Here is a 20500-nt window from a genome sequence, read left to right as displayed (position 1 = left end):
GGGAACAGAATAAGCAAATTTGGAAAACAGAGACACAAGCTGGCAGGAGTATAAAGTAGCGAACTTCGACGCTTGGAAAGACGAAAGTGAAAACCTAAGCCAGGGTGTTGGGAGAGGTGAGGGGGACAGAGCTTTAAGACCCTCGTATCCAGAAGAAGAAAGTTGGACTCTGTCCAGAAGGTAATGGGGAGCCAGGGAAGGTAATGTTTAGGCAACAAAATGACATAGCCATATTTCTGGTTTTTGCAATATGAACATGGTGAGTTGTTAAGACAACACAGTAGCACTCCCTGTGTCTGCCCCCAGCACTGAAGAGGAGAATAAAGGAAGATGATGTCTTATACCACAATATTATAGACTGAGATTCATACCTACAATGGAAAGCCCATCCTGGCTGCCATTTGAAGGATGTGCAATTTGAAGAAGTGTGAGCAATAACGATAACAGCAGTGTATAACTCTGGTATATTTCTCTTCTCAATGCTTTATAAATATCAACTCACTTAGCATAATAACCCAACAAGGATAGTACTGTTACTACTCTGGTTTTACAAATTAGGAAACTGAGACACAGAGAACTTAAACACGTCTCTGAAGATTACACTAATAGTAAATGGCAGAGCTGAGACTTGAACCCAGGCCACCTGATTCCAGAATTGACACTCTTAACCAGCCAGTTATGCTGCCCTTCACAATGATGGCAGAATGACATTCAGTGATTGCTTTTGGCTCCAAATTGACAGTTCATTGCCTGTTCTTCGAAACTGGAGTTGGGCCCTTTAAATCTTTTTCCCTCGGCAGCCAGTGCAATGTTAGGCTTCGTCAGTAGGCGGTGCTGGAGATACTGGAAGAGGAAGGGCCTTCCTTCTGTTCCGCGGAGCTCACTGAGCAGGGAGCAGCACTTGTAGCTCCTTGGGTATCTGGCTCTGGCAGTTCACGTGGCTTCTCCAGCACCCAGATCCTGCTGTATATGGTGGTCGACAGCACTTAGCAGCCAGCAGCTTCTCCCGGTGACTTACCCCCAACAAATGGGGTAGTGCCTCCATCTCTCTGTGATAGCTTTCCCTAGCACCTTAGAGGGCAGATTTCTAGAACATTCTGTCAACATGGCATCTCAGAGACTTCTCTGCGTCCAACGGGCCACAGCCATGTCCTTCCCAAGGTCCATATCTCAGCTGGAGATGAGGCCTCTATCTCAGCCCTGTGGTGGTGGCTATGCCTTAGACCTGTTATTTCTATATCCTTTACAGGCTCTTACTTCTTATTCACCAATCCATTATTTCAACCCCCTGTTAAAGTTAATAATTCTTTATATTAAACTTCTTATATTCAAATTACTGTGTGCTTTCTGTCTTCTGATTGGCCCCTAACTGATACAGACATCCAAAATGAGGCTGCCTAGGCAATCAAGACAGACAGTGATACAGGTATGAACTAGGTCAGCATCCCTAAGATGGAGACGAGAGCCCCAAGTTACAAAATATATCTCAGGTAAAGCTGGCCAATTCGAACTTGCAACCACACAGGGAAGAAGATTCTGCAAAATGAAGTTCTTCACTTCTTTTGCAATGCAGAGAACTGCGAAGGGGGTGGTAGTGAGGCCAAGTTCACCACACACAGGAGATCGTTTCATCTTGCGCTATGTCCAGCTAAATGAGTCTATGGGACATCCAGGCGGCCACATCCAGAAGGAGGTTAGAAATATGTGGCAGGTAAAGTTAAAAGAACAATGGCTGAAAGGAAACCAGGGAACCTCCAGAAAACCCTATGTTCCTTATGTCTTGGAACTGTTTCCTGCAACAGATTCAGCAGGTGCTTTGCACATAAAAGATGCTCCTTAAATGTCACCTCCTGCATTTAGAAGCCACTTCACAGAAAGATGGGGGGAGGCTCACATCCTATGAACTTGTCAAAGGGCTCTTGGCCTCAGGGTGATATCTTTCTTTAGAGGATTTTCAAATAATAACAATAAAAATAATAATGGAAGCCACAGCTGGACCTTACCTCTGACTATGGCAAACTAGCTGGTATCAGACCAATCCTCCTACTGAGAGCAGTTTAAAAGGCTGTAGTTTCTTTTCTTAAATCTGTCCGAATATGTCAAAGAGCTACCAATGCAGTGAGGACTGGAGGGGCCAAGATCCTCAAGAGAAAGAAAGTGCAGAGAGATGAAATGGACATCAAGGTCTTCTGACCTCCTCAAGGCACTTGCCAACTCCTAAAGAGAGTCTAAAAGGCTGAAAAACTGGGCAGAGCTTTCAGTAGACTCACTGCTTAGAGGCTGAGGGCTCACCCTGGAGGAAGAGGATTGGCTGTTAAAAGTTTTTAAAAGTACGTTTCCAGTTAAAATCTCTGAAGAGCTAGAACCTGCAAATCAGTGCTAACCAGAAATAGACTAAGTCTTACTAGGACTAAAACCCAGAGTCAAACTAACCCAACTCTACTTTTCTCAGAAGCAAAAGTAAATCCTTTCTGAAGGAATATCCAGAGTCTTGTACATCTCTTCAATGTTTCATTTTTTAAAAGTGTCTAGCATTCAATAAAAAATTACCAGGAATACCGGAAGATAGGACCAACTGATCAAAAAGGCAAGAGGAACATACTTACAGAAGAGCCAGATACTGGAGTCAGCAGATATGGACTTTAAAATATTGAAGAAAACAGATGACAAGATGGATAATTTCATCTGAGAACTGTACACTATTTTTAAAAAATCAGTTAAAAATTACAGGACTGAATATTACAATAGCTTAAATTAAGAACTCAATTCAAAGGATTAACAACTGAGTAAACATAACTGAGGGTAAGAGTAATGAAGTGGAAGATAAGTCAGTAAAACATATTCAGACTGAATCATGAAGAACCAAAAGAATAGAAAACACAGAAAGTCTTAGAGATACAGTGACAAGGTCTTAACACACATATCCTTAGAGTCCCAGAAGGAGATGAGAAAAAAGAGGAGAAGCTATGATGAAAAATACTGTATCACAGATTCAAGATGTGCTACAAATCCCAAACAGGATAAATATAAAAAAAGTTATACCTAGGCACATCAAAATACAATTACTGAAACCCAAAGCAAAGAGGAAATTTTAAGAACAGCAACAAGACTGATAACTGACTTCACAAATAATGAAAACCGATGACATCTTCCAAAGGTTGAAAAGAACCCCAGAAACCTGTAGTACTCTAGAATTCTTGACTTACCAAAAACTTCTTTCAAAAATAAAAACACAATAGAGATCTCTCAGCAAACAAAAACTCAATCTGTCACTAGAAGATCTGTACTGGAAGGAAGATACTAAAGGTACTTCCAAATATAAATACTATTCTAAAGAAAAATTCCAAAGGTAGTTTCGGGAGTAGGTGAATGATTCTAGACAAATGTGTGGAAATGCAGGAAGGGATAAAGAGTAATAACAAAGTAATAAATGAAGAATAATAAAAAGTAAACATGTGGATAAACCTAAATGAACACTGACTATACAAAGCATTAATAATAATGTCTGGGCTTCCCTGGTGGCGCAGTGGTTGAGAGTCCACCTGCCGATGTGGGGGACGTGGGTTCGTGCCCCGGTTCGGGAAGATCCCACATGCCGCGGAGCGGCTGGGCCCGTGAGCCATGGCCGCTGAGCCTGCGCATCCGGAGCCTGTGCTCCGCAGCGGGAGGGGCCACAACAGTGAGCGGCCCGCAGACCACAAAAAAATAATAATAATAATAATAATAATAATGTCTGTTGTGGTTTAAAATATAGCAAGAATTGAAATCCATGAGAACAAGACCACCACAGACAGAAAGGTTCTAAGGTCTCTGGATTGTCCAGAAAGTGATAGAAGGATCCTCTTATAACAGAATTGCATAAGTGCAGGATGCATGTTGTAATCTAGGGTAACCACTAAGAGAAAAGAATACATACCTCACAAGCTACTAGAAGAGAAATTATACAAATCACAAAAACTTAATGCAAAAGAAGGCAAAAATAGTACAGAAAAAAGAACACAGAAGGGGAGGACCAATAGTAAGTAAACAGTAAGATGGAACATTTAAGCCCAAAACTATCTAATATATCAGGAAACACACTGGACATAGCACAGTAAATACGCCAGTTAAAAAACGGACTGCATTTTTTTAATCCCACACGTTCACAAGAGGGGCACCCTAAATATAAGGATGCAGATAAGTTGAAGGTAAAGGATGACCAGATATACTATGTAATCGCCAATCAAAAGAAAGCTAATGTATCAGACAAAGTAGATCTTAAGGCAAAAATCTACTAAAGGGGGATATTTCATAAAGATAAAAGGGTGAAACCATCAGGCAGTTCTAATAATTCTAAATTTGTATGCATGGAATAACAGAGCAAAACTCGTCAGAAGTGAATTAAAATACACGTTCACACAAAAACTTGTACACAGTTGTTCATAGCAGCATTATTCCTAATAGCCAAAAAGTAGATTTGGTGAATAACCCAGCTGGATGAATGGATAGACAAAATCTGCTCTATCCGTGCAATGGAATATTATCCAACCATTAAAAAGGGATACAGTATTGATACATGCTACAATATGGATGATTCTGGAAAACATTATGTTATGTGAAAAAGCCAGACATAAAAGGCCACAAACTGCATGATTCCATTTATGAAATGTCCAGAATGGGAAAATCCAGAGAGAGAAAGTAGACCAGTGACTGTCAGAGGCTGGGGACAGGGAGTAACAGGGCGACTACAAATGGGTAGGGGGATTCTGTGGGGGGAAGATGTGATGAAAATGTTCTAGAATTAAATAGTGGTGATGTTTGTGCAATCTTGTGAATATATATACTAAAAACCACTGAATTTTATACTTTAAAATGGTGGATTTTATGGTATGTTAATTACATCTCAATTGTAATTTAAAAAAAAAAACTTGGTCAAAAGTAAAAGGAGAAACAGAAAATCTACAATCCTAGCTGGAGAGTTTCCTCCCTTGGTCGCTGATAGAACCAACCAACCAAAATCAGTAAGGATATAGATTTGAATAAGGTAAGTAAAAACTCACACAAATAGACACAGGTAGAAAACAGTATGCAGCAGCTGAAGAAAAGTCATCATCAGATGATGGAGCCCTTACTATGGACCACACTATGAATCAGGCCTTGTGCTTTGCACGCGTCACCTCAATTCATCTCCCTATTATCACATGCCCCCTTAACACGAGGAAGAACAGAGGGGGTGAGCATCTGGCCCAACGTCACCAACCAGCTTGTGCTTAACTTCCCTGCTAGGGAAGCAGAATCTTCCCTAGATTAAAGAATAAGGACTAGAATCTTTATTCACATAAATACACCCCATGGTGCTGGAGTAACTGAGGTCTGACGCAGAATGAATAAACATTAACTGTTAATGAACTACATCATCCACAAAAGCATAAGTCGGGCACCTACAGCATTTAAGACATAGTGAGAGATAAAAAAATAATAATAATAGCAACAATTTCTTGAGCGCTTACTCAAGTTTGCAACTCACAGGTGTAAGCACTTTACATTTTGTATACCATTTAATCTTCACAATCACCTGCCAGGTGGGCACACTTATCCCCATTCCACACTTGAGGACTGAGACCCGAGGATGGGAAGGACGCGGCCCCGAGGTGGCAGACCTTGGATTTGAACACATGTGACTCTAGAATCCAAGCCCTCCGCTCCCACTTCACGACACGGCACCAACTTCACCAGCTCCACGCCCGCCATCAACACAGAGCTTTGAAACGGCGCACACGTTCCTTTGTGGAATCTCATCTTCACAGCAACCCTGTGAAGCAGGCAAGACAGAGATCACAGAATTTTCTAAAAGAGGAAACTGAGGCTCAAATGCGAAGAAATGTACCTCATGGGCACACCTGAATGCCCTACCCACTGGGTGACACCACCAGAAACTCTAAAGAGAGGAAAAGGCAGGAAACAACACATCGAGGGTCCTTTAAGGAGGCTGTCAAATGGAGCAACTGCTGTTTGGTCAAAACACACATTTTTATTCTCTGTTATTATACTTACCAGGGTTTTATGGTTGGATGATAAATATGGGCTACTATTGATCACATTCACAGCCCACACTTCCGCTGTGGCAGGTGAGAAAGACAGTGATCGCCTTCATGAATAATTCTCATTGAGCAAAGCGGGCCGCAGCATTTGTCGGCTGACGAGAAACGCCTAAAAGAGCCATTTCCAAGGGCTGGTCTATGTACATGATTTCTCTTCTCTGGCCCAGAGAAAGTGAACAGTCAGATTCATCTCTTACATGGTAAGTCACCCACATAATTACATTTCATGTTCACCAGATTCATTTATAGAGTGAACTGACATTCAGAGAGGTTAACCTAGCCAAGGTCACACTGCTAAGAAGTAGCAGATCTGAAATGAGAATACAGCTCTCCTGCTGGCTAGGCCAGTGTTCCATCCAAAGGGGTATCAGGTCTGGGACACCTCACCTGTGTGGGTCTATAGAACCTTTCTGCATGTAGATAAAGGCATAACAGAGAGAAAGGCCAAGGGTTAAAATGGAACAGAAAAAGATGGAAATTCCCAGATCTTTAGCTTTGAAAGGGCCATTAAGAATCATCCAATCTACCCACTATACAGATGTGTAGACTGAGGACCAGCCTAAAGTTACATAGCTAAAAGTGGCAGTTCAGGACCAGAACCCCAGTCTGTGACAACTTCATCATTCAACTGAGTACAGAGAGTAATTTGCAAAAGCTACTATAGAGATGACAAAGCACTCAGTCCACAGGATTTTTTTCCTTAGCAAGTCCAGGTCATGCACAAAAAGTACAAGGTACAGTCTTTGTCCTTGAGGAGCTTATAGTCTAGCTAGAAGAATAGGTATATGCACAGGAAAACAGAATCAATAACATAAAACATGAGTAAAAGCAGCAACTACATCAAGAATTTAAAGGCCGCAGAGTCAGGAATTCCCTGGCGGTCCAGTGGTTAGGACTCGGTGTTTTCACTGCGGTGGCCTGGGTTCAATCCAAGGTCGGGGAACTACGATCCCCCAAGCCACGTGGCGTGGGAAAAAAAAAAAAAAGTGAGATGATTTGGATTCATGGATTAAGAGGTAATTTTTAAAAAATAAAAAAATAAAGGAGGCAGAGAGTGGCAGGTCTGGCTATGTTGAAAGGCTTCCTGAAGGAGGGGTAAGGAAAGCTGAGCATTAAAGCATGCATAGGAGGGGGAGGGGCAAGATAGGGGGAGGGGATAAGAGGTACAAATTACCATGTATAAAATAAATAAGCTACAAAGATATATTGTACAACACAGGGGATACAGTCAATATTTTATAATAGCTGTAAGTGGAGTATAACATTTAAAAATGGTGAATCACTATGTTGTACACCTGAACCTTGTATATATCTTACGTCAACCATACCTCAATTAAAAAAAATTTTTTTTTACAAAAGCATGCATAGGAGTCCAGCACATACAAAGGAACAGGTACGTCAGTCCAGGAAAAGAGTTTCAACCTACGAAGGATTTTTATGGGCGATGAAGCCAAAATTGCAGATGAAGGCCAGGTCTTAGGTGCTGGGGAGCCTTTAAATGCCAGGCTAGGGCTTTTGGATTTGGGCCTAGGGAACAACAGGTCTTCAAACTTGTTCAGAAGCAGAGCACCCGGCAGCCTCTGAGCTCTTCATGGAAGTCCACAAGTGACAGATTACGCTTCACTCCAGGACAGTGTTAGTGTCAAGGAACACACGGCCATTCTCCGTCTGCAGTATGAAACCATCCCACAAGCAAGCATGCTGTGAACAAAATATGTCCTCCAATCAGACAGGATCAGTCTCTTCCAAATATTCCCATTAGCAGTTACAGGCCGTCTGTTTCCTACTCCTCAAGGCCTGGGTGCTACCACACAAGCCCAAGCGCCATCTTTTTTCAGAAAATGTAGGAAAGAAACAACTTAAAGATGGAGAACATTCTCAGAATTTACTTCTTCACTTCAGATTGGGAAGAGGCTTCTTATGATCTAAGGGGCCCAAGGCGATGCCACAAAGAGCAGTGTCCTCCCTGAGTCTCCATCTGACAAGAAGGGGGTGGGGACAGAAGCATCACCCGAGACCAAGCTTGGGACACACATTCAGTCCAGTCTGGTCATCTTCACATTTCCTGGGCTCTCCAGACAATGAAAGGGATGTGCGGGTGGCCCTTTCATCCATGCCCAGTGCTAAGCAGCACAGAAAGTACCTCAGAGTGGGACCCTCGGCTTCTGCAAAGGCCAGGGGTCAGTGTGGGACGTTGACAAGCCATTCTCGTGCAGGGTCCTGGAGTGAGCACAATATTCGCAGTGCTGACACGACTGACAGCCTCAGAGTGCCCCCAGATGCTGCTCTCCTCGCCTAGGGCTCACCGTCGGCCACCCTGGGCTCCTGAGGCCTCCCTGACTTCTCACCTTCAGCCTTGGAAGAAGATGAGTACCTTCGTCCCTAGGTCACCTGGCCAGGAATGGGCAGCACCCTGTGCCCAGGATGTGGGCTTCTATGAGCTGGCAGGGGCATGGAATCCTTGGAGAGTCTGTGTGTCGTGTGCCCAATGCCTGGGGGAGCTGAGAGGTCACCAGGAGCCGGATGTAGTAGCCACCAAACACTGCCAGCAGCTGCTGGGCCATTTCCTGGAAGAGGTAGGGAAAAAGAGTGAGGGCCACAGAAAAGTGTCTAAAGCATGAGGGGTACGCCAAGTGGTCCTTACACCCCTGGACCAGCAGTAATGCTCACTAGGAAGAACCCGGCAAGGCCCTCACCCGGGACAGCTGCAAGATGCCTGAATCTGGTCTGGAACTCCAGCTCTCAAGCTCTGTGGAGCTCCTGCAGCGTCAGTTTCCACATCTCTGAGGTGGTAACCTAACTGCTAATAGGTGATAATAATGTGCACAAAAAGCTAGGGAGCCTCAAAGCACTAGAGGAATTACCACTGGTTTATACCAGCCAATTGTGCACACACACACTCACACACACACACACACACACACACACACACACACACACACACACATTTTTCCAGTTTCAAGTGTCTGTGATTTTGTAAAGTACATGACATCAGGTAATGCACTTGAAGAAAATCACCAGTAAATGGAGGCATGGTTGGGGGAATACCCCTCTGACGGCAGGATTCTTCAAGTCATACACAGCAGTACCTGCTGAATTGCTTCAGACAGTACTCCTATATTAAACGTGCTTATCAAAACTGGATTTAGCACAAAAAGACAAATACGGTATGATTCCACTCATATGAGGCACCGAGAGCAATAAATTCATAGAGACAGAAAGTAGAATGGTGGTTTTCAGGGGCTGAAAGGTAAAAGAATTTGTATTTAGTGGGTATGTTGTTTCAATTTGGGAAGATGAAAAAGTTCTGGAGGAGGGTGTAGTGATGGTTGCACAACAATGTGAATGCGCTTACTGCTACTGAATCGTACACTTAAAAATAGCTAAGGCGGTGAATTTTATACTATGTATATTTGACTGCAGTGAAAAAAATTAAAAAGTGAAAAAGAGGAAAAAAAAATTTTTAATTGTATTTAATGCATGCTCTTAACACATTTGGTCTCTAAAGTTCCATCCACCTGTCTGGCAGTTGGGATTCCAGCAAAGACGCTCCAGTTTCTTTTGTGTGGCATGGAAGTCTTTCACAGTACTTGTGTCCGGTCTGAATGTAATGAAGTAAAGTGTGGGTTACACCCAGCCTGTTTACGTCAATACAGTTAGGGGTCAAGAATAGGCTTTTAAATCAAAAGGGCCAAATGGGAATGTCAGCTCAGCCACCCTGGGACGGACCCTGAGCAAAGTCACTTCACCTTGCTTAGCCCACTTCCTCATCAGTAAGACAGAAAGTCACAGCACCTTTCTGGTTGAGCTGGAGTGAGGACTAAAAGCACTGATGGATAGAAAGCCCAATACCTAATTCGCAATAAATGGCATCAATATCACTACCATTATCATTATTCAAAAAGCAGAAATTCCACCTAGCTCTGTAGGATCCGTGTTTCCTTAGAGTTATCCTTTGTGCTAGAAAAATGTTGAAAACGTCAAACAGCCTACCACTTACTAACTCAGATTGGTCTTCCCGCCCATTTATTCTAAAATTGATAACATAAGAAACAAAGAACTGTGACAAGAAATTGGCCTCCTGAGAATCATAGGACTGGTTTCTGCCTTGGACTTTGCCACATTCTCCCTTGTTCTGCGACCTTGGGTGAGTCAGCTGACCTCTTGGAAGCTTACTTCACCCATCAAGGAAGAAGGGAAAATAATCTATACTTCAGAGGATATGCTAAAGAATTTTATGCATGATAAAAACCTGTGAAAATGAAAGAGGTCATTATAACTATTTCTCCGCCTTTTGCACACACTGGGTTCCTCCTGAAATATGACAGTCTGGCCCACGTTGAGACTTGGGCATTGCTTGTATTTTCCTTTGCTATTTTATAAGGGCAGCTACTTTAAAAACGTGCACACACACTGAGACTTGATATTCATGACAGGAAATTGTATTACTATTTGTTTGAATGAATTTGAAAAAATAATTTAAAAGACCCATCATAGTTAATGAGCTATTTCACATAAACCCAGACATGCATGCACAAGAAAGAACGTAATCTTATCAATCTTTTCAGCTCTTTGAAGAGATTAATATATTTATCATTTTCTCTCATAATGGTCCTATTTGCAGGTCCCCCCACTCCCCATCCATGCAAAAGGGAAAGTCTGGGCTGGTTTGGACCTTTAATCCCCAAATCTATTGGCTAAAAATAAAATGCAACTGCTCTCCTGTATCACACCCTGCCACAGGTCGCCCCTCACTGCATGTCTCCCAGACAGTGGGTCTGTCCTCATGGTGAGAAGAGGGTTGCACAAGCCGCAAACCACATTACCAGACTTCTGGTCTACTAGCTCTTGATCATACCCAACAGACAGCTTGGGTGGCAGGACCCAACAGAACTCTGGAGCAGGAGGAAATGGAATTCAACAGAGATGCATACAAGATTTAAATATCCAACTGCCATGTAAGGAGATGGATGGAGAGATGATAGATTGATTGATAGATTTAAAAATGACCCAAATATTCATCAACGTGTTCATGGTTAGGTAGGCTATGATCCATCAATATGCAACTACATATCCAATAGAACTACACGAAAGAATACCAAGATATTTTTTAAATGGGGTGAGGGGGCACCCAATAAGTATAAAATGATTCCTCTAAGCTATCTTTTAAAGTGCTGGCGTGAGGAAAAGAATATTGAAAACTGGTAGGCTAGAAGACGTGTATGGTCCCTACCAACCCAGTAAAGGCATGTCCCCAGGAATCTAGAACTTGAGAGCCCCACACGGACTCTATGCAAACACCTGGTTGGGGAGGAGGGGACCTGACTGGCCCAGGTGCCTGTTACCTCCGGCTCAGCCTCAGGAATAAGCTGGCGAAGCTCGGTCTGCATGAGTGGCCTCTCCGTGGGACGAGGACTGCTGGGCAGGAGAGGAGCTTCCTCCAGCAGGTTCTCCGGCCCCTCGGCCACCGTGGGGCTCACCCCAGTCTCCATGACAACACACAGCTGGCTCAATCTGCTTCTCAGCAAGGACTGCAAAGGAAACACAGAGGGGCTCGGTGGTGTCCTAAGTTAGGTGGATGGAGGATGCCGGGTGGTTCCCTGAGCCGCAGACCCACACAGGACGGATAGACCGTCTACAGACTCAGATGCTGACCTCAGGAGACTCTGGAGAGATCAGAAAATTCCTGCAGAAGTATGGTCAGAAGCACTTTTCCTTCCATGCTCTCATCTGCTCCTCAAAGCAGCCTGGGACGTGGGAATCTTTACCCATATGTTGCAGATGAGCAAACTGGAGCTCAAAGGAATTGCCCAAAGCCACACAGGAACCAATGGGTCCGGATCAGGGCTAAGCCACGATCCTGACTTCAAAGCCAACTACAGCACTTGCGGGGGCCCGAAAATGGATCCCAGGGAAGAAGCACAGGGCTCGAGGACAGGCGAGCTGGGCTCCAAACTTAGCATCACCAACCAGCTATGCGGCTTCTCAGAGCCTCAGTTTCCTCCTCTGTGGAACTGGAGCAAACTCTCCCCGTTCCTTCTCAAAACATTCAGGATTTCAAACAAGTGAAAGTCATCTAAATCCTCTGCCAGAATCTTTATTATTGTTGTTATAAATGAAATATATTCTCACTGTTATTTATTATTATTATTATAGATAAAATTTATATTCACTGTAGAAAATGTGGAAAATGCGACTAGTTAAAAAGGAAAAGAGGACTCCCCTGGTGGCACAGTGGTTAAGAATCCGCCTGCCAATGCAGGGGACATGGGTTCGAGCCCTGGTCCAGGAAGATTCCACATGCCGCGGAGCAACTAAGCCCGTGTGCCACAACTACTGAGCCTGCGCGCTAGAGCCCGCAAGCCACAACTACTGAGCCCACGCGCCACAACTACTGAAGTCCAAGCGCCTAGAGCCCATGCTCTGCAACGAGAGAAGCCACCGCAATGAGAAGCCCGCGCACCGCAACGAAGAGTAGCCCCCGCTCGCCACAACAAAGACCCAACGCAGCCAAAAATTAAATATAAATAAATAACTAATTCTATTTAAAAAGAAATTCTTTAAAAAGGAAGAGAAAAACAGCCATAATTCCCTAGGCAAAAACAACCATGACTCCACAGAGGTATTCTTCCCTCCAAGTAACTTTTCCTTAGACACTTGTTCCAACGCTGAGGTAATGCAATCTATACAACCTAGCCTCCTGGTTTATTTTTCTGCTTTTCACTTAAGGTATCTCACCTCTTGGCTCGTCTTCATTTCTCGAACATGGTCGGACAAAAACTGCACACAGGTCTCCAGGTCGAAGTAGACAAACCAGAGCTGGGGAGAGAAGCAGCCGTGACTGCTGAGGCCAAAGCCCACCCGACCTTGAACTCTCCATCTCTGAGACGGGCCTCACCTCCTGCCTCCTCGCTGCAGGCTTGCCCTTCTGGGGATGACCAGATTCATCCCGGTCTCCGGCGTGAGCATGCCATTCTGCTCTCTCCCAGAGCCCCCCCGCCCCCTGCACGATGGGATCTGGTAGACAAGTGGCTTCGTGTGCAGATTTGGAAAATGTCGAACCCTGTGCCCGCTGGGGGCCCACCCATACCCACACCCTGGGCCCCTCACCAGCTAAGAACGCGGACGTGGTGCTGAGGAGATTGATCAATCCTCCCAGGCAGACCCCAGCCAGGCTCAGGCGCCCTGGGCCTCAACCAGCCCAGCTGTGTCCCAGACCCACTGTGTGACCTCTCTAGTCACTTCAGATCTCCCCATTGCCTTGGGGCCAAGAAAACAACCATGCCAGGAGGACAAGGCCCTCAGGGTCTGACCTGCCTCCCCAGGGACCTTGTCTGGGTACTGAGGGCTCGAAACAGAGGAGGCCCCATCTCTTTGCTGAATAAATGTTCAATGAGGAATGTGGCTTGGATGGTCGCCGAGCTTCCCTTCCAGCCCCGCCTCGTGGAGGTTCTAGGTTGCTGGTTACCACCCAGAGAGGAGTCTCCAGAAAGAAACACTGGAGCAGAGAGGAAGGAGGGGCTGCCGACGCCATCTCCATTAGCAGACTCCGGGGGACACTGCACAGACTGGGAGAGCCCAGCCCCAAAGTGGGTCCACTGGAGAGGTCACTCCGAGACACAGTACCTGAATCACACTCTGGCAGCCTTCCACCGTGTCTGTCACCCCCAGCAGCACCCGGTGTCTCAGGAGGGCTCCGTTGGCAGCCGCCAGCCTCAGATCCGTGTTGGCGTTGGCCTGTAAGACAAACGCCAGCCCCATGGCCCAACCTCCATGCTGCCGGGGAGCTCTTGGGCCTGAGCAATAACCACACACTGTCCCTCCCCGAGACACCACGGGACAATCCTGGTCTCCAAGACACATCCATTGTCTCCCCCATAAAACAGACTGTGGCATTGTTGGGACAATAAATTCAACAGTGTCAGAGAGCTTCGGGTGAAGCCCAGCTCTGCTACTTCCCGGCGGTGGGGCCCTGGACAAATGTGTCCCTTCTGAGTCTTGCTTTCTTCAGTTGTTGAAGAAGGATAAAAAGCATCTCCGGCCCTTAGGAACATGGTGAGATTGAACTGAGATTGTGTGTGTGAGACGCACTTAACCCAGTGCCTGGGACACAGTCGGGGGCCACACATATCTGAGGGAGGAGGGGGTTGGAGAGCTTTGAGCATCGATTGCGGAAATAAAGCACCTATTTTCCATACTACCTAACCCAGTGACTGGCCCTCGGAGGGGGGCTCTGGGCATCCATCTCCTTCTTTTCCCACCAGAACCAACTGACGCCATGGATGACAAAGTAGGTGCTAAGCAGATCGGGCAGGAGAGGAGAGGAAGGGTGACAGGACCCAAAGCTCTATAAGACCCTACAAGGACTTTCAGATGCAATTAGAAGGCAACCCAATCGAGGACAATGGTCCCCAAAACAGGAAGGACCCCTGTAGGGAGCTTCTGAATGTGTGAGAAGGCCCTTACGGTTGTCACAGGCACAGGACAGGCAATGCTGGCATTTAGGGACGAGGACCAGGGATGCTAAACACACGCCTTCCACTGTAGGCCACGTCCCATGACAGAGAATTTTGCACGTGGAAGAACTGTCCCCCAGCCTACCTGAACCCTAAATGTCCCACTGGGCACGAGCACATGTGAAAAACTCTCTTCATAATTCTCTGACTGGCCAACCTAATTCCATTTTACATATAAACTTAAAGTGTTTTGTGAATAGGTTTTAAAATACATTGAATTTTCCAGGAATGCCACACCTCGTTTATTGCATTTCGCTTTATTGCGCTTTACAGATACTGCCTTTTTTTTTTTTTTTTTTTTTTACAAACTGAATGTTTGTGACATCCTGAGTCGAGCAAGTCTATTGACGCCATCTTTCCACTAGCGTTATTTTTTAACTAAGGTATGTGCATTGCTTTTTTTTAGACATAGAGCTTTTACACACTTAATAGACTACAGTTTAGTGTAAACATAACTTTTATATGCACTGGAAAGCCAAAAAATTCGTGTGACTCTCTTTACTGTGATATCCGCTTTATAGCAGTGGTCTGGAACCAAACCCACAGTATCTCCAAAGTTTGCCTGTATTATAAAAATCAAGGGGTGATTATATTTTGTTTTGCCTAGAACTTTAGCAAGGGTGTTCACCCTTTCAGAAACCCCTATCACCAAGATTTCAGGTCCTGACTCCATCTCTTAACTACCTATATAACCCTGGGCAAATTAGTCACCATCTCTGCCTCCACACCCTCACGTCCAAATTGGAGATAACACCCCCGAACAATAAGGGTTAGAATAAGGATGAAATGAGTTAATACACATAGGACACCTGGAAGAATGAACACTCGATATATGTTACCTAGTAATATCTTTATGATGACGATACTCAACTGAAAACACCATGTTTTCCACTGTACCATGTTGGCCACAAACGAATATTTTTAGGAATTTTCAACATGCCCTAGTGATGTGTTTTACTCTTTAGGGGATAAAAGACAGAGTCTTGCCTGCCTTCATAAGCCTTCTGATCTTGAAAAAGGCTAATAATGACCCAAACAAGGGGAAAACAAGGCAGTGTGTACAAATGCTGAGGCTCTCAAGGATGCTATGTGATGCGGGTAGGACACAAACAGTAAGAGTGACAATGGTCAGGAAGGGGGATCTGCATGGTCCTGAGAGATGAGGGATCCGAGGATAAAGAAGTCCTTGAGCTGAGGCTCAGAGGAAGACCTGAGCAAGGCTGTGTGACCACAGACTAGTTACTTAACCTCTCTGAGCTTTGGTTTCACCACTAGTGAAGAGTAAATAATCATAACAGTTGATACATAGTGAGCATTTATGTAACACCAAGTAAGATTATAAGCACGTTGCATGTATTAAGTCATTTAGTTCTCCCAACAATCCTATGAGGGAGCTAAAATTATTATCCCATTGTACAGATGAGAAAACTAAGGCCCTGAGAGGTTAAATAATAAATCACCCCAGGCTGCAGGGCTAGCAAATGGCAGAGGTACCCTGCCTCCTTGTGAGGTTGTTGGGCATGGATATCAGGTCCCAAACACAGAACACATAGTAAGTGCTCATTAAACGATGGTCTTATGAGAAAGTAAGGATCCTGGAGGGGATCAACAAACAGTGATGACAGAAGGGCTATTATGTACCTGGGGCCTCCACGCTGCCCCTACACGTAAAGATCCAGGGTCTTGTTTGTCTCTGTGCCCTGTGCCTAGCACATCTCCTAGGCACTTGCGGAGGCTTCATAAATGCCAGCTGAATAGGAAGAAAGGGAGGAAGGAGGCAGAGAGCCACAGCAGGCATTCCCTGAACTGCCTCCCTGAAGCACCTGCCAGGTGCCAGATATTTTGCTTGCTCCTGATAAAGCAGGGCACTTTGCTCCTTCCCCCTCCCCAAGAGAAGGTTCTTGCTGCAGAAGCAGCCAGCCCCACTGATTTTTTTATAGGCCAAACACAGGGGCCATGAGAGCTTCAGCAGAGCCCAAGGGCAGCATTATTCTGTCAGCCTCATCGCAAAGCCCGACAAAGATCCTTTCAGAATGATTAAGCCATGAAGTTCCTATTTGTCCCTGTGAGCACAGGCACTAAATGGAATTCATACCCCTGAACCCTGACCACATTTCCCAACATCCCGCCCTCTCCTCCTGAGTGAGGCAAGAGTGGAGTGTTTGCTAAAGATCTCAAAGTCCAGCTCTGTGCCAGGTGCTGGGGGAGCTTCTGAAGCAGCTGGAAAGACAGTGGAGGGGTGGTTGCCAGAATAAGGGTCCCCCAAGGATGTGTAAATCCTACTTCCCAGAACCTGTGAATTTATGTTACTTGGCACTGAAAAATTAAGGGTGTAGATGGAATTAATGTTGCTAATCAGTTAGCCTTAAAATGGGAAGATTGTCCCAGATTATCTAGACAGCCCAATGTAATCACAGGGGGCCTTGAAAGTAGAAGAGGGAGACAGAAGACTCAGAGTCAAGAATGCGAGAAGGACTCAACCCACCACTGCTGGCTTTGAAGATGGAGGAAGGGGCCATGAGCCAAGGAACGCAGGTGGCCTCCAGGAGCTAGAAAAGACAAGGAAACAGATTCCCCCCCTAGAGGCTCCAGAAAGGAGGCAGCCCAGCCCCGTCAAACTTTTAAACTACAGAACTGTAACACAACACATTTCTGTTGTTTTAAGCCACTACATTTATGGTTATCTGTTACAGCCACAGAACACCAATACAGTTGGGTATTGACTGAGAATGTGGCTTGGAATCTGAGCCTCCTGGCCTTGAATTCGAGCTCTGCTATTTATTAGCAGCATGACCTTGGACTACTTCTTGGGCCTCTCGGAGCCTCGGGTTCCTCACCTGCAAAATGAACGTAAAAGCCTCTACCCAGAGGTTTACTGGGGGGTTTAATGAGTTAATGCACGTAAAGCATTTAGTGATGACCTACCACATATGAAGTGCTCAACAGTAACAAAAGACAGATGTTGAAGAAGCAGAAGACAATTAGCAAACCACACATTAAGCCGGGGGTATCGATCTCCTTTGTGAATGAGATCAGGAATCACAGGGTTCAGGCTTTGAACCTCCACTCTGCCACTCAGAGTGGGATTGGGACAAGTTACCTAAACTCCCTGATCACCCACCCACTCTCTGCCTCAGAGGTCGTTACTGGGGTTAAATGAGACACAACTGTCAACCAAGCACCAGGCAGAGTCCATCCACCTCTCTACCCCATGCTGTGAGGTGGGTCCAGGAAACACCCTCCCTCACAGGGCCGTGGCGAGCACCCAGGCAGAGGAGGTGCATGGAAGGGCTCAGTCGCCTCAAAGTGTCATCCTTCCCGCTCCCAGACTCTCTCAAAACACAGTCTGCTTCCAGAAAAACAACCCACAGGCATCAGAGAGAAAAACAGGAAGGATTTAATCACACGTGTGATTTGATTTCTTTTAGTCACTGGGCACACGGGCCAGGGTGAATTTTCATGGTTGGGGAAATTCTTTGAAGCAGGTAAAAGAAAAATCTGACTTGGGATTATCCTGTCCACACGGCCTTTCTGGAGGGAGCATGGCTGGAGTCCCCGGATGGCTTACCTTCCTCTGGTGTCTCTCGAAAATGAGCACAAGAGTCAGGGTCAGGCTCATGGCAGCCAGGGTAACGAGCAGCACACCCACCCAGTGGTTCCCCAGGGCGAACATCTGGCTGGTGGAGTAGATGTTGGCCCATACCACCACGTAGAACACCTGCAAGAAGCCAGAGAAAGGGCACCGTCAGCAACACCAGTCCTCAAACGAAGCAGCTCCATTCCAAGGGACACCCTCTGGCCACTTCTGACGCCCTCCATGGATGCGCGAGTTCACAAGGCCAGTCAGAGACTGATGGGGGCGGGAGATTGGGGTGGTCTGTGAGAATGGGCCCTTGTTCTTTGTTCAAAAGCAAAGGGAGAGGCAAGGGGTTAGAATAGCCACTCCAAATCCTTGCTTACTCTGAATTCAAATAAAACAGAGAAGGGAGGGGGGGCTTGGGAGTGAGATAAATTTCAATCAGAAGCCCACGTTCATCCTTCAACAGCTAGGTGGCCTTAGACAAGTTGTAACAACTCTCTGGGCCTCAGTTTCCTCATCCGTAAAATGGGGATAATAATACCTACTTCACAGTGTTGTTATAAGGGTTAATAAGATAACCTATGTAACAGCCTAGCACTTCTTAGGAAATCAGTAACTGCCAGTGGCCATCCCTTCCCCTCCCAGAAGCAGGACATGGGAGTCAAGAGTGCTTTTTGACCATTTATACATACAGAGGAGTGGCAGGTCACAGTGGTTAAGAGCACAGATGCAGAAACCAGGGTGCCCGGGTTCCAACACCGGCTGCGCCATATTCTGTCTGCCTGTGTGTGTTTACGTATATATATAGGTGTATACATATGTTTATATGTATACACACACACATATGTGACTAGAGCCGAAATAGACCAATCTGTTGAACAGATGGGGAAACCAAATGCCAGAGAGGAGGAAAGCCTTGACAAAGCCAGACACTGAGTCCAGAGCCTCAGGGGTGGGTCTACAGATTCCCAATCCCCCAGCTCTGGCCTTAATAAACCCTGCCTCACATCCTCTGCATGGGGAGCTGGTTACAACTCTCCCCCATGAATCTCCTCTTACACCAAACCCAGGTCCAGGTGTACTGCTCTCTCCCAGGCAGCCCAGCCACCAGCCCCCAAACCCGTGACCCACACCAGCAGGTTCCAGGGCACTGCTCCGAATTTAGCAGTGCCTCAGAGGCCTCCCTCGCTCTCACCACAGCGAAGGCCAGCCGCATAGGCCTCGAGTTGTAGATGATGTATCTTCTCACTTGGGGCTCCAAGAGGGCACTCTCAGCCAGGCTCCTGTACTGCTCAGCCGGGACCTGCTTGGCCACCCAAGGGAAAGAGACCTGTCAGCCACGGAGAACCACACCCCACTCCTTCCCACCAGCAGGGGTGTTGTGGCCAGTTCACGTGGCTATCACGTGGAAGGGGGATGAGGTGCATTCCTGGCTGCCCCCAAAGGCAGAATGGGGAGCATGGAGCACGGCGTGGCAATCACAGGGTGCAGCTTCCAGCTCAGAGAAGGACAGGCACCACTGGGGAGGTGGGACAGCTCGAGATCCAGGAGGACATCCAGGAGAGGGATCCCTGTAGCCCAAGGCTCAGCACCTCACAGCAGATCCAGGACAGCCTAATGGTTAAGGTGCAGGCCATGGAGTCAGCCAGCCATCAATAATAAAATAATAAAATTTTAAAAAATAAATAAATAAAATAAAATGAGGATAATCAAAGTACAACTTGTAGAAGTGACAGGCATATTAAATAAGATAATACATATACAATATTTACAATAAATATACATATAGTATGTAGACACATATTATCTGGACATCTTTGGGGGCCTCTGTTCTCTTACTTAGATAGATATGTGTGTCTAAGTGTATGTGTACACAAGCCCGGTGCTGGTTCCGTAGTGAACACTTGATACACAAGTGTTATTCTCAAACTGTACCATCAATAACTATTAATACAGCCCAAGATACTGAAAATTCACATCTTCCTGCCCAAACAGAAAATGTCATAGAGCAAAGGTCCTATGAGAATGGATTGCTTAAGAACACAGAATTTAATCATTAGAGATATTTAGGAACATGGTAGAACAAGATGTAAACTGTTCATCAGTTAAGAAAACCCAATCTGAAGACAACTGTTTAAGAAAAATGTTCTTTTGTACAAAGGCTGAAAGGAAGCGTGGGAAGCAAAACCAGCTCATGTGCTGATGTGGGGCTAGTATTGTCAACTTGGAAAGTTTCCCTTTAATGGTGATAAAATGTTGTTTTAAACCATAATGCAATTCTGTTTTAAAGGAGTAAACTCTCAAGTCTTCAAGGTAAAATTAGC

The 20500-nt window shown here is 45.6% G+C and overlaps 1 protein-coding gene across 6 annotated transcripts in view; it reads right to left on the bottom strand.

Annotated features, from left to right (window-relative positions):
* Window positions 1-4686: 4686 nt before the first annotated feature.
* Window positions 4687-20500, bottom strand: part of TMEM268 (transmembrane protein 268) — a 33380-nt gene continuing 17566 nt past the window's right edge. For 4 of the 6 annotated variants that reach the window (XM_079926693.1, XM_079926696.1, XM_079926697.1 and 1 more), the window contains 6 exons: window positions 19372-19479; window positions 18165-18314; window positions 13707-13817; window positions 12819-12899; window positions 11426-11611; window positions 4687-8647 (listed from right to left, as the gene is read on the bottom strand). In XM_079926693.1, the coding sequence (XP_079782819.1) occupies window positions 8468-8647; window positions 11426-11611; window positions 12819-12899; window positions 13707-13817; window positions 18165-18314; window positions 19372-19479 (816 nt within the window). In that variant the 3' untranslated portion in view covers window positions 4687-8467. The remainder of the gene's footprint in view (window positions 8648-11425; window positions 11612-12818; window positions 12900-13706; window positions 13818-18164; window positions 18315-19371; window positions 19480-20500) is intronic. The other 2 variants (XR_013829093.1, XM_079926695.1) reach the window with 2 other exon arrangements.

This window comes from Stenella coeruleoalba, assembly GCF_951394435.1.
Source record: "Stenella coeruleoalba genome assembly, chromosome: 7".
Lineage (NCBI taxonomy): Eukaryota > Metazoa > Chordata > Mammalia > Artiodactyla > Delphinidae > Stenella > Stenella coeruleoalba.
The sequence above is the reverse complement of the archived record's forward strand: the minus strand, read 5'-3'. Positions and strand labels throughout refer to the sequence as shown.